At 41.5% G+C, this 15,288-nt stretch overlaps 1 protein-coding gene across 1 annotated transcript in view; it reads right to left on the reverse strand.

Annotated features, from left to right (window-relative positions):
- Positions 1 to 6,511: 6,511 nt before the first annotated feature.
- Positions 6,512 to 15,288, reverse strand: part of GNAQ (G protein subunit alpha q) — a 166,946-nt gene continuing 158,169 nt past the window's right edge. The window contains exon 6 of the mRNA XM_006086825.3: positions 6,512 to 11,815. Within this exon, the coding sequence (XP_006086887.1) occupies positions 11,625 to 11,815 (191 nt within the window). The 3' untranslated portion in view covers positions 6,512 to 11,624. The remainder of the gene's footprint in view (positions 11,816 to 15,288) is intronic.

Raw genomic sequence — 15,288 nt, forward strand, 5'->3', positions numbered from 1 at the left:
TATAAGTGATGGAGAAAATGATAAAAAATTATAACACATTTCGGTAGTTAGAATGGGAGAAGTCAATCTTAGAGATTTTCCTGAATCACTTATATTTTGAACCATTAAAAAGTCTCTTGCCAAAACCAGTTTGGCTCAGTGGATAGAGCATCGGCCTGCGGACTGAAAGGTCCCAGGTTCGATTCCGGTCAAGGGCATGTACCTGGGTTGCGGGCCCATCCCCAGTGGGAGATGTGCAGGAGGCAGCTGATCGATGTTTCTCTCTCATCGATGTTTCTAACTCTCTATCTCTCTCCCTTCCTCTCTGTAAAAAATCAATAAAATATATTTTTTTTAAAAAAAGTCTCTTCGTGCCTAATTCCACAAAACAATTTACTTTTTATCCTCAGTTTCCCCTCCTTAGTTTACCTGAAATTTCTTCCAAGTTCCAGACACATTGGCACATATTCTTTCATATGGATATATTCTGAATAATTTTTCCCTTAAACATATTAAGCCATCATTGGATTTTGTTGTTTTCTTCTTTCTATAAATATCTTCCCACTGTTTATAGAATTATGCCCAGCAAAAGTGGGTAAACAAAATCTGGTCTCATGAAATAATTTGGAATTCCTTCTGAAAAGATTACTGCATTTGATTTTGAATATAATTTAATTTATCTCTGAGCCATCTCAAAATTTATAAGGCATATAATCCCTACACAAAAACTCATTCCTTTACAATCTAGTCCAAGGACTTAGTTAATCAAGTAATTAGATAATCAAATACAATTTAAGTACATTCTGACATATTTTAGAACAAAGATGTGACATACTAATAATTGTTTTTGCACTGGCAGTGAGCCTCTTATTCTAAAGTCCTGTTTCATCAAAATTTGAAATATAGTTTCCTTAACTTATTTTTTCTAAGAACATACCTTTATCAACCATCAAAAACTAGAGAAACTTCTTATTTCTTTAAAGAAGGCAGACACTGTCTTGCAGAACATGGCCTAGGTCAGTGATGGCGAACCTTTTGAGCTCGGCGTGTCAGCATTTTGAAAAACCCTAACTTAACTCTGGTGCCGTGTCACATATAGAAATTTTTTGATCTTTGCAACCATAGTAAAACAAAAACTTATATTTTTGATATTTATTTTATATATTTAAATGCCATTTAACAAAGAAAAATCAACCAAAAAAATGAGTTTGCGTGTCACCTCTTACACGGGTGTCATAGGTTCGCCATCACTGGCCTAGGTAATGTTCCTTTATTTTTGTTATAGTTTTCAATATATGTTCCCTCTTCTCTGATTTTTCTCTCAATACCTAAATATCACCATATGTGCCAATTCTCTGACGGAATATTCTTTCCTCTTTCCTCTCTGCCTCGAATAATGTTAGCATCATCCGCTGATGGCAATGGGGGTGGAGGGGGGAGGGCAAGGCAGGGGAAGGGGAGGAGCAAGACAAAAGTGCATGCCTGTCTCCAAGGGGGCAGCTGGCCTGACATATCTAGAATGGATTAGCCAGGGCTGGTGTGAGGGTGCATCCTGGAGGCAATGGCCAGGGCTGGGCAGGTGGAGGAAAGGAGTGAAGAAGCCCTCTAAACAGAATGACAATAAGGTTGAAATGTCTGCCTCACTTTTCTTCAACAATTAAAAATGATTATCTTAAAACATGTTCTAGTGGTAGCTTCCAAGAAAAGGTGGAATTTATTTTCATAAATATGAAATTTTTTCATAAATAAGTGTTATTGATATATATCTCACTGTGTGCTTTCCTAGCAAATTCATTTCATGCTAGGGTTCCAGGTGCTAATCTTGAACATCAGCTCTCACAAGCTGCTGTTGGGAGTCCATGGAAGGCAAAGTGTTTCTTAGTCTTAGCTGTGACCCGTTCGTTCCTAATGAGTCCCTGTGGGCACTTCCCCACCTGAAAGCCATCCCTGGATGGCCTCCCTGTCTGGCCGGGGCTTCCTACAGAAGACCCGTGTGAAGGGTTTCGGTGCAAACTTTTTCTTTGAGAGGTGACCCCAGAAAGCACAGGGAGTGTGGAAGTGAGGCAGGGGAGGGGGAAAGCCAGTAAGGGTTGTATGAATAAGTGGGTTCCAGCAACAGCAAGGGAGCTCAGGCCCATGGGGACCCTCTGCACGGGTGTGTAGAACCAGCCTTGGGTTTGCCCACCAAGGGCCAGACACTGCAGTGTACCTGCCAACTCCTGTCGCTCACTGGTTGAGTGTCACTCCTGAGGTGCTATTGGTTTCCGGGTGTGGCCAGAGAATGCTGGAAGGATGCAGCAGCTCCTGACCCGAAGAGAACTGCCTACAGCAGGGGTCCTCAAACTTTTTAAACAGGGGGCCAGTTCACTGTCCCTCAGACCGTTGGAGGGCCGGACTATAGTTTAAAAAAAGAACTATGAACAAATTCCTATGCACACTGCACATATCTTATTTTGAAATAAACAAAACGGGAACAAATATAATATTTGTATTTGCATGTGGACCCCTGGCCTACAGTAACCCACGAGAGAGTCGGGGGACATGCGCAGTGGTCACCCCCAGCCAGCCTGAGATAGTGACAGAGCACAGCCCCAGGGCCCGTGCAGCAGCGCCTGTGGTGCTGTGTAGGCATTTGTGTGGTGTGAGCCTGAGCCTGTGGGAATTCATCATCCTTCATGGGAAGTGAGCAGTCTGCACAGGGAAGACAACTCAGGAATGGAAATGATGAACCCGGTGGTGACTCAATCAGACAGGCCAGGACCTTAAGCTTTCGATGGGACTACATCCCACTTCCACACCTTCCAGGAGACCGGCCTCCGGGCCTCTGCAGGAGGCACAGCCCCTCGTCATTCAGAGACATCGAAGCTCCCGCCTCGTTCACCTGCCCTTTAGGAAACATCATTGCTGCAATTAGGCCTTCTTTCCCGGATAAGGTGGAGCTCTTCAAAGATGGCACTGGGAAGACTGGCAACAGAAAACATTTTCTAAGAAAATATTAACCATGGATTTTATGATCTTTTGTGTCTTGAACATGTCAACATGAATTCTTTTCTGTGACTTAAAATATTTCTAATGTCCACGGGATAAGCAGGTCTGACTGTACACATTCAGGTATATTTGTACTTGTATCTGTGCACACAACGGCAACAAAATCAAACCATTTTTAAATTCTACATAAAACCTACATAAGTATAGAGATTCATATTTTTAAAAATGTTTAGGATTAATGTTGTCACCTAATTGACATGATCATTTGTATAGGCTTTTTCTATGTTCAGCAACAATAGAGCTGATTGGAGATGCAGAGACAGTTCACACACACACACACGTGTACACATACACACTCACACACGTGTGCACACACATACACAAACTCACAACATGTAAATCTGATATCCAAATGGACTTTGTATTCTTACCCTCCAGCTTCCTGGCTATCCGTTCCTTTTGAGAGTTTAAATATTTTGTATTTCTGGCCTACCTGCCCGTTGTCTGAGCCCATCAGGAGCACCTCTGGCCATCAGCCCCAGGTCACAAGGAGCAGGAATGCATGTGCTCTCGGTGCAGGGAGCCAGCTGGGCTTGTCCTGTTGCCATTTCCCCAGGTTTACAGAAAGCCCTCTTCACAGACTGAGGGTGCTGGGCAGGTACAGCTTGAGAGCACCGGTTGGTAGCCTCTCTTCCCAACTCTGAGTTCACTGACATTACCAATCAGTAGCTTCAAACTGGGCCTGGTGGGAGTATTCACTTGAGCACACACTGTAAACCAGCACCGTGATCCCGCGCTATCACGCCCCTACACCCCCCCCCTCCCGCCCCCATTGGTAACCATTTACCAGGATACCACGGGTGAGACCTTTGGAATTTCAAAAAGCAAGCAGACCCCTTTTGCTAACGCTGCTGTGAGCCCAGGAATATAATCATTGCTGCTGCACCCCCTGAAGTGGGCCCTGCGTCTCAGGTGTGCCACCCCCGGGCACAGTGGCGGGCAGTGGGATTCCACACTACCAGGCCTGGCATCCCAGGTGAGGCACAGCCCAGAGCAGACACACACAGTCTGGTCAGCAGCTGTGTGTGCTGCCTGGCAGCGGGGTGCAGGGTGTGGAATACCCATTTGCAGACTCCTAGGGCTTGCCAAGCCCCTTTGCCAGTTTGTCTTTCCCTGGTCCCCTCATTTCTTAAGACGCTTTAAATATCCACCATGTAAGTGTATTGGGCAAACAGAACAGAGGGAAAGCCCCAGGGGCCCTACTGCATGCAGTCCATCACATGGGACCCGCCCACAGTCCTCTAAGCTGCAGACACCTCCTCCAGGGCAGGGCTGGGGATGCTTGAGGAGGGCTGGGAAGGCCTCGCCAAGGGATTCCTGCCAGCAGCTCTTTGTTATCAATTGGCTTAATTACCCTCTTAATTAAAAGCCGGTAAGTTGCCTTATTGTACCCACAGGCTAATGGGACAGAAAAATACCTTTTGCATTCTTGTAGAAAACGGGATGTTTCTCTAAGAGAGAAAGTCAACACGGATCAGATTTCAAATCTTGAGGCATAAGAATTAAAAGGAAAAAAAGAATCTTTTCAGAACTCCCTGTGCATCTTAGATTTAAAGAGACCTACATTTTATAACCAAGGCCTTGTTTTGCAGGGACTTAAGAAGCTTCCTTAAAAGACTGTTCTACTCCTCGTGAATAGCTGGATCCATATTTTAACTAGCCCTGGCAGGAAAACAAAGAACCATGGTAGTAATGCATAGATAACTTACTAGTAAAAGAAACCAAACCAACTAGAAGCCCACCCGTCACTACCATTGCTTTCCATACTCCAACCCTGATAAACATTTCAGTAAGGGCTCTAAATGCGGAGTACTGGCAGCATGGTAATGACTCAACATGAGACAAAAGAGAAAAGCAGCTGGCTGACTTACCATCAGGATGGGCTCTGGACACATTATCAACAAACCATTGTTGTTCCTCAGCTCCCAGTTCCACCCCCACTCTTTGCGATGGTTTAACTGGTTCCTAGAGGCAGCACTTGGCCATCACAAAATTAAGAAAAATGGGAGGATCAGGGAAGATGAAGAGCCAGACAGAGAAGCTTCCAGACCAACCACTTTTTTATTGCTTCCAAAAGAATAGGACAGAAAAGAAACCGACTAGGTAGGCTTGTTCTATGAGTCAAAAAGTGAAAATATTTGGTCTTGGATCAAATAATGTTCAGAGAGTTTGTGCTTTTACAGTAGACAGATGGTCTTCCAGATGATGGTGCAGACGGACCCTGCTCCTACAGTGGTCAAGCCGGGGTCAGAAGGTCATGGAGAGGGGAGAGCTGGGAGCTATGGAGTGGGGAGAACTGGGGGCTGCTTAACACCCTGCCTTCTCAGCAGAATTGTGTGAACTGATCACTCCAGGCCTGTACTAAGTGGCAGTCCCCAGTCACACCAATCCCTTAATAGTAGGATCCAGAGAAGGGAACACCATCTATTCGAAATGGTCTCTAAAACCTGTAAGAATGGGCTCACTTGTTACCTGTTTGACTTAGTGGATAAGAGCATCGGCCTGCGGTGTGAAGGGTCCCAGGTTCGATTCTGGTCAAGGGCACATGTCTGGTTGTGGGCTTGATCCCGAATAGGTGGCGGGAAGGAGGCGACCGATCAATGATTCTCTCTCCCTCTCCCGTTCTCTCTGAAACCAGTAAGAATATACTTCAAAAATAAAGTAAAACGTGTAAGCATGGGACAGGAGAGCCTTAAACCGAAGGCTTTTCAGTAAAAATGACACCTTTTTCTCTAAAGTATTTGGACGGAACAGTGTTCTGAGTAACACACAATTCCCTAAGCAAGGGCTGGACTGTCCATCAGAGAGACCTGATGATAGATAAGAGGGACAGGTGTTGCTTTTGGTAGGGTTTTAAGTCTCTCCACAGGCACTGATTCTCTAGAAAAAAACCCCCACAAAACACTTGCCACCATCAACACCAACTCCACACAACTGCCAGCAAAAGAAAAGCTACTTTTTAGCTGATCTCGAAAGCCTACCTGTTTCTAAGTCACAGACATAAACGACACCTACACCAGGTCCCTTTGCCCACGTGGAGTACACCCATTCACCACACCACTGACTCAGAAAACTGAGCCAAGCATTGCTGCTTTAGGCCAGTGTTTTCTCCTTATTAGAAGCTGCTTCAGGTTGAAGATAGCAGCTTTGCAAGTCTTTATTGAGCAGCTATATACATTTATTTTACAGTTGTGTGCAACCTAAATCAGGGCAATTTTTTTAAAGCTAATTTGATCAATACTATCAATACGAATATTCCTACTATAGGAGGCTGAAGTTTCTGATTATACACAGAGGGGAAAATAAATTTTTGGTTGGTATAGACACTATTGAATTTGTCTACTTTGGAAAATGCATGTGCAGTATGAAGTGTTTTAAGAAAAGATTTATTCCAATACTGCTCATAATAAAGATCATTCCAGGAGAAGTTTGGGCAACTTCAAGAGAAGCAAAACTCAAGAATGAAGCATACTGTCGTACAAAATTATGGCCAAAAATACTGTATTTTTAACCAGCAAGATCATTGGGGCATTATTATACAACATTAGGTGTTTTTTTGCAAAACTAGTTCCCATCCCCAAACATTAGACAATACATGCATTTGAATGACATTTTAAGAACCAGTAAATATGATCTTAAATACTGCAATTAAAAATGTTTTCTGACAAAACTCCCTAAACACATAGGTCTAGTAAGGGTTTCCAATGTGATGACAGGTGAGGAATCCAGCAAGAAGTGGCATTTAGAGAGTTTTTTGAGGAAAAGAAATCCACCAACATGCTTCCGGTAAAGTAACCTGAACAAAATTACATAGTCATTTTTAAGCTTTCTTCCTAAACTTAAAAATATTCTATTGCATATCTTCCTCCCTGTTATTTTTTTTCTGTCTACCACAGCTTATATGAAAATCAGAATTCCTTTATCCATGTAAGATCCAATTTTACCCAAGAGGTGTTTTAATCACATGTAAATGTCATTTATTATTGGGTTGGAATTATGTGGGGAAATGGAAGTACATGACAGATAAGGGAGGTAAGAAGGAAATTAATATCTGAGCACCTACTATGTGCTGAGTGTGTATGCATACTTTGAACAGATGATTCTAGAGGCAAGAGTGTTACTGAAAGGACATTGGTAGTTGGGAAGAAGACAGGAAATGGTTTTTTACTCTGTGAGAAAAACAAATGACAAGTTGAGAGTCTGCACTAAGTAGCTGCTAAACAGCAGAGTGTCTGGCTCCAAAAATCTCTAGCTAATCATATACAACTAGGCCATTTCTTTTCCTAATTTGATGGAACCAAAATGAAATCCCAAAGACATAGTTACCAGGACAGATCTATTAACGCTACATATGCTGGAAATATGTAGAGAAAGATAAACATACAGTATTACTTGTTTTAATTTTGTGTGTGTTTCTAACCAAAGATATATCTTTGGAAGAAAATGTTACCGTATACCAAGCACACCTTATTTGTAGCAATTGAGATGTTGTCATCTTACCAATTAAGTGGTTTTAAACCCTTAGTTAATTTTAAGAAGAGCAGCAATATACATTACAATATTTGGGTACACTTTATTTTTATATGGGTTAACATTCTGCTATATTTCATTTCATTCGTCCTTTTTTTGAGAAACTGAAAACAGAAAAATTGAAGGTAATTTGAAGGTTATTTCCAACCAGTATCTGAGTCTTGCGGTATTTCATTATGCAGCCCTTTCTTCCCATTATTTTTTTATTTTTTTGCAAATAAGTCATTTTGACCCAAATCCAGCATAAATAGCATTTCACCGATTCCTAACTTAAGACAACTAAAATTTACAGTCATGTGGCAGTATAAATTTTAAGATTACAGTTCGTACACCTTGACAATCAAGATAGTCTGAAGTACAAAAAGTAAATTGTCCTTTAGCTGAATTACCTTTTAAAATATTAGACCTGCTAGTTAATCTACAAAAAAATACAAGTTTCAGGTGTTCTTCAAATACCTTTTGTAGATGTCATTTGTTAGTAAACAACATATGCAGGTTCCTAAAAGGCCCCCCTCCCCCAGTCTATTCATGACATTCAACAGAGCTCTTTATATGGGAATGTTAAAAAAACGAAACACACACACTTTGAGGGGATGTATTTACTTTCGAATGGGCGGGTTATTTCCCTTTGTTTCAGATATGAGGCACAAACTTCTGAATTTAAGCTCTGTAAGGCATAGTACAACCTCCAATTTACAAATAAGGAATTCTCTGTGGGTTGGAACTGCCGTGCCACGCAAAAAAGGGAAAAATCATCTGTAAACTGGTACACTGCAATGTGTTAGTGAGTCATGAAATGGCTGCTTGCCTTGGTATGCTGAAGAAAGGTTTTTTGGGGTTTTTGTTTCTGAATAAGACATGCCCAAGTCATAAAACCTGCCACAGCCTCCGTCACCTACAGCCTCAACAGGAGTCCAGTGGCACACGCCGATAACGCTTGCAATCAGAATATAATATAAAGCATGAGTAAACTTTGTTTTTATACAAAACTGAAAAGAATCCCTTCCCACCCCTAGCCCCTTCAATAAAACCCCAAACAAAGAAAGGAAAAAGAAAATCCTTTAGCTTCGACTGACTAGTGTGGCTACAAGTAGGTTTCCAGGCATCACTGCAGGTAGGGTGATCAATTTTTTCCTTTCTCGAGAGAAGGGATCTTGTCATGCACCCTAGGAGGAACAGTGAGGCCACAAACCTCAATTCTGCATAGCAATTCCATCCCAATTTCATAAAACACATAGAACAGTCTTTCCCTGTGTTGCTCAGCTTCCTCTGAGCTTTGAGATCAGGTTTAATCGACTACAATCTACTATAGCTCTATTAAATAGAATATCTTGATTCCCTACAACTGTAACACTTATGATCTTGTGATGAGGTTTTCTCTATACACACTGTAGGCCTTCAAATGTTGTTTACATTTGTTTTTTTCTTTTTTTATTTTCTTTTTTATTTTTATTTTTTTTGCTGCACCAAATTTAAGATCGCCCTTTCAGGCAAGCAGTGGTCTCTAGCTGTTAAAACATTTCCTTAGTGGATCACAATAGCTTCTAAAACTGCCTTTCTAGTAAAGGCCACCAGAGAGGTAATACTAAACTGTGCATTTGCCAAATAAGAATATGAATTGTATAAAAGCTCATATTCCAATCCTAGGTAAATGGCAAAAGTTCTACAAAGTTGTTTTCCATGTTTGTATAAAAGCTCCAACTGATTTTATGTATTTTGCTATGAAATTACCTTTGGGTCTTATAATCAGTATACCTCTACTCAGGAATGTGCAAATGATTTTATACAGCACGATGCTAGTACCGCTCTGTACGAGAGTAAGGTTTTTTTTTTCTTGTTTTCTAAATGGAAAAAAAAATATCCCTAGTCAGAAATAAACTGACAAATTTACATTCTCCTCTCTTAAAAAAGTAAATAAAATAACATTATTCAAAATGTGAATTAGCTATAAGACATACAATTACATAGATACATATCAATACAGCACATTCAATCTGCCAAAACAATTAATGATCACAAAGCCAGTATGGATGCTGCAATATCAAGGGAGAGATGTATGTACAACGATTAGAGCATTCATAATTGCACTATACTTACAGGCAGTCTGTTTCTTGATTAAATTACAGGTGCTTTCTGAGCAAGGAAAAAAAAAAGTAACCTGTGTTGTTTGAGGCTGGGAGAGTGCAGAATGAGAACACTGCATTACCACGTAGTAATAACCCTGGTCCTCAGCTAACAAGCCAACAGTTTTCTCCCTCCCCTTCGCTGTTTCAAGAGAGTGATTTACATGGAAGTTTAGACTTGTGCCAAACAGCATTATAGTTAAAATGAGACCACGTCATGGCCTCATTCTAACTTTCCAGCAGGTTTAAAACAATCTGGACTTATTTTCTTAAAACCTATTTCAACTCACGCTGCTTGACAGGAGAGCTCATCAATGCACGTGCTGTATTTTTTTTGCACTTGTTGGAAATTGCACACAGAGAACTCCAGATCTCTCTCCAAGCAGGTTCAGTTACATAAATACGTGTTCTACAGAACAGTGAGAGGTTACTTTTGAGTTTAGTCCACAAATCTTCCTCAAGTTCTACTTAACCAGTCACCAGTTTAAAAAGATCCAAAGGTGGTAAACGAGCAGTAGCTTCAGATTTTGCAAATTAAAGGTGTCAGAATAATACTATCAATCAGTGTTCTTGGCAGACCTACTCGACCTTAAAGAACATAAAGAGTACAACTGGCTTCAAATGAAGAGACACAAGCAAATGTCACATTGCATCACAGAGGACACTTTTCCACATTGCTGATTTGGACACTCGACATGGAACGTGGAGACTCAACAGTAAGGACTAAAAAAGCATGGACCGTGAGAATCAAATGTACAGTTACCAATTGTTTGGCAATTGGTGTTTCAGGTTCACTCTCAGCCAATCATTTTAGGCTTCACAGTCTTATTCTCTTACATTTTAAGATACCGGCTTCTATCGTTTAAGCTCTTACTCTGTTTTACAAAAAGCCAGCTTTGGCAACACAGACCTATAATAAAAATCATCTAAAAATTGTGGCCCAAACACTCAGAAAAAAAAAGGGAGGAAAAATCCTAACCAAGGGGAAAAAAAAATTAAGAGCAACCTACGAAAAGGCCCTGGGTAGCAGCCACTAGGGTAATGTAGTGTCTGTTGGCATTTTTTTTTTTTTGGCATCTGTGATTTAAAGAAGAGAGGGTGAAAAAAGAAAAAACAAGGAAGGGAGGAAGGACGATGGCATGTGGCATTTCAAAAGATAGGACTCCTTCCGCGCGTCTCTGCCCTCGCCTCACTGACATCTGCACATCCCTCTGAGCAGCCACGCTATGGCTGAAGGCAGAAATCCAAAAGGAATGACACTTAACTGTTAGACAGGCATCCAGGCCAAAGTGAGGCAAGACAATATAATTACATAAAAACCTCTATATGTGTATCCAGAGCAATACAGTTAAAACCATAGTATTAATACTTATAATCCTTCAGCAAAAACTAAAAAATGTTCAACTAAGCTGATGTTGATGGCTTAAATCGAATGATGTCATCCTGAACCGTTTCATTCGGGAGAAAAACCTGACCAAGGATGGAACTAGGATAAAGGCCATTGTAACCCGGGGAAAATCAGGAGGGAGGGTATGGGTTAGGAAGTAGGAAATCAGCTTCATTTTGCTCAGTGGGAAAGGGGGAAAGAGGGAGAGAGAGGGAGGGGGAGAGAGAGAGGGACAGGGACAGAGAGGAAAACAACGAATCAACTCTTATCTTTGTGAGTGCATGACTGAGAATTTAAAATACATTGAGTCACGAGGTTTTGCCTAAAAAAAAGATAGAGAGGAAATGTGCTGGGACTGTACTTCAGCATTCTGTCTTTCCTCTGAATAGTTAAATAAAATCATAATATTTACTACAAACTCTGTGGACACGCTCACACAGAGTCCTGGACGGCAATAAATTAGTATTATGCAAATTGCTTTCCACAGAAATACAGTCCCTCTTGTACAGCTTCGATAGCCCACCAAGGAAGGGAAGGGCGGTGTCGAGGAGGCACAATTAGACCAGATTGTACTCCTTCAGGTTCAACTGGAGGATGGTGTCCTTGACGGCAGCAAAGACAAAGCGGATGTTCTCGGTGTCTGTGGCGCACGTGAAGTGGGAGTAGATAATTTTGTCACTGTCTGGGTTCAGGTCCACGAACATCTTCAGGATGAATTCTCGAGCTGCCTGGGCATCTCTCTGGGGTCCTGTTGGCCAAGGGAGGAGAGAGACAGCTTGTTAGTTGAGGCATTAATGCGCTTGCTCAATAAATGTTTATTGGGTCATATGCATGAAGATGACGTCTGTATTGCTCCTTTTTAAAAATAAGGTGCCTGCATTTTTTTTCCAATCCCAGTTGACATATTTTGTTAGCACAGCATATCAGGTGCACAACAGAGTGAATAGACATTTATATCACTTATGAAGTGAACACCCCGATAAGTTCAGTGTGCATCTGAAACCATTCATAATTATTACAATATTACTGACTATAGTCCCAATGCTGTACTTTAACATCACTGTTACTGTTTTATAACTGGAAACCTGTACTTCTTAATCTCTTCACCCTTTTCACTCATCCTCCAAACCCCCTCCCATCTGGCAATCATCAGCTTATTTTCTGTATCTATGAGTTTGTTTTGTTTTTTAGATTCCATATATAAGCAAGATCATAGGGTACTGCCTTTCTCTGTCAGACTTATTTCACTTAGCATAATACCCTCTAGGTCCATCCATGTTGTTGCAAATGGCAAGCTTTCATTCTTTTTTATGGCTGAGTAATATTCCACTTTATATATGTACCACATCTTTATCTGTTTGTCTAATGAGGAACACTTAAGTTGCATCCATATGTTAGCTATTGTAAATAAGAGCATAGGGGCGAATATATCTTTTCGAATTAGTGTCTTGAATTTCTTTGGTCAAACATTTAATTAACTCACCCCTAATGCCTTGCAGGGCCAGACCAAATGGTTTCGAGGGCTATATAGCGCTTGGGCTGGACATCCCCACCCCTGTTCTGAAGAATACCAGAACCAGAGTCAAGCTCATTAAAGAGCACTTGGAGTGTGTTATGTTTTTAAGAATAAATATGTTATTTGAAAAAATATAAACTACAGAGAAGTCATAGCAGGAACACAATTCCACAATCCTTGAACAATTTTGCAATGCAAGCCCATGTGGAAATGATAATTTCCCTTCCTAAAAAGAAATACAGAAATGGCATTCATTATGATTAAGACCTTGTAAGTGCAGAAATGTGGAAGTGTGAAATTTATAACACCATAAACATGTTTATTACAAAAACATCACTGCAGAGTGGGCCTTGCGTTTGTTCAGACTTCTCTCATCTTACGAGGGCTTTGGGTCTCGTGAAATGACAGCTGCATTTGCTTGTGAATAACAAAGTGTCTCCTTGCCATGACCAAGTGTCCTGTGTGTGCTATGTGTGTACTGGAGGAGACAGACAGTAAATACCATCTTCAGATTTTAAGACATTCACAATGGGCACCTGTTGGAAGGAAAATACTCATAGTGATGGGGAATCTGAGGAAAATACGACAAAGAAGATATGTAAAGAGATCAGGGAGATGTTGGAGGGCGGGAGAGAGGGAGAGAGGGTGAAAAGGAGATAGAAATAGGCTTTTATCACAGAACAGTACAACTGATGTGACTCTGTGTGCTGCACGGAGCAGCCCGAGCCTCGGTGGGCAGGCTGTGCTGTACCTCCCCTGTCATCCTGAATGCAAGCACATCATGAAAGCATGCTGGCCCACGGGTGGGTGCTGTGTATGGGGGGAGGGGTCATTTCCCGCCTGCCACGTCTCACCAAATTGAGATAATTTATGAATCTCTCTTTCCAGAGGGGTGAGGCAAGCACGTGGTCTGGGATGTACACTAGAGGCTTTGTGCCCATCACACGTGGGCAGATGCTGTGTATTAAGAGCATGCCTGTTGTATGGGAGAGCAAGTGAACTACATGTGAAGTTAGTTCCTTCCACAGTTTCTCAGGGAGACTGAGGAATACAGCTTTAGGCATTTATGACTTGGTGGCAGGCTAGTGGCAGATTCAAATCGGGAAAAATGAAAACACTGTGTAGGGTAGGAAAGTTATATGTTTGTTTGTTTTTTTAAGGAACAACACTGCACAAAGGAAAATGTACTTGCAGAGGGGACCTTCAGTTCTTTAAACATGCACCGTCTCTCTTCCTCGTGTGGGATGAAAGGATGAGTGAAACACCATCCCTGATGTGTCTGTATATTCACAGAAAGCTGTGAAGCCAAACTGAATCATAGCTTTTTAAAGTAATTACCTTTTAGAAGTACAGAAACGTTGAACTGATATCCTACCCAGACACCACGTGATGAAATAATTTTAAAACTAGTCTATTCTGCTGCCATGATGCCTGCTCTGTAACAGGTGCGTGGGGTTTGTGCTCTTCTGTGGCAGGTACCACATGTGCTCAGTGACTTATCTTTGAGATTCCCTTCCATTCTTTCTCACTTAGGAAGGAAATGAGTAGCTGATAAACTTGTCCACGGCATCGTCGCCAGTAAGCAACAGGCTGGAGCTCTGATAGGCCAAGCCTGTTCTCAACTACCATTCTGTCTAGACCAGGTTTGGCAAACCTTCTCGGTAAAGGGCCCGAGTAAATATTTTAGGCATTTGATCTCTGTCATGACTACTCAATTCTGCTGTTGTAGCATGAGAATAGTCACAGTGCCCAAATGCATGGGTGTAACTGTTTCAATAAAACTTTATGGGGCAGTGGCTGTGACTCTTTCAGTTGTTTTAGAATGGCTGGGTGTAGGCCCTGGCTGGGTAGCTCAGTTGGTTAGAGTGTCATCCCAATTTGCCAAGGTGGTGGGTTTGATTCCCGGTCAGGGCACATACAAGAATCAACCAATGAAGGCATAAGTGGGTGGAATAACAAATCAATGTTTCGCTCTGTCTCTCTCTCATCAATAAAAAAATAAATACAATCTTAAAAAAGAAATAGAGTGGCTGGATATGGATGCATTTTGTTATCAACTGATCAAGTATTTCTCAGAATGGGTTGGATATCCTGTCCAGTGGTTCAGGACTTTACTGTCTGGTTGGGGAGGCAAGATCTGTTTATAAGAAGGAAGTAAATAATGCAAAGCCATATGAGTACTGAAATGAGTGCTACTGATTCTAAATGCCAGAGGAAGAGCTTAAAGGAAAGGCACCATTCCTCAGGATGATGGTACTTCATCAGCCCAAAGTAAATATTTCCTGAATAGTCACTATGTGTCAACCATCATACTAAAATGTCACACCTATGTTATCTATTATAGTCTACAAAATAATCCCAGGAGTTTGGTCCTAAGGCCCAGAGAAACCAAGTGACTTGATCGCGGTTCTGTAAAAAGGAAGTATGGACCTGAACCTGGGCGGCTGACTGCAGAGCATGGGCTCTTGACCACAAAACTGTGTTCTCTCTCCAGCGAGAGGCAGAGGCAGACGGTCACCAAATGAGTGAGAGATACAGGGGGAATTATAGTGGTTGCTACACAGTCAGTTAACACTGCTGAATTGTTCCCTCCTCTGATACACTTATTTCAAAACACGCAAGACATTGTTTTCTTTTGCTATAATTTTCAGCATTGTTAGGGAATGAAATGTTTCCTGTCATTAAAAGATGGAGCAAACAAAAAC

Source organism: Myotis lucifugus, unplaced genomic scaffold (genome assembly GCF_000147115.1).
Source record: "Myotis lucifugus unplaced genomic scaffold, Myoluc2.0 scaffold_31, whole genome shotgun sequence".
NCBI lineage: Eukaryota > Metazoa > Chordata > Mammalia > Chiroptera > Vespertilionidae > Myotis > Myotis lucifugus.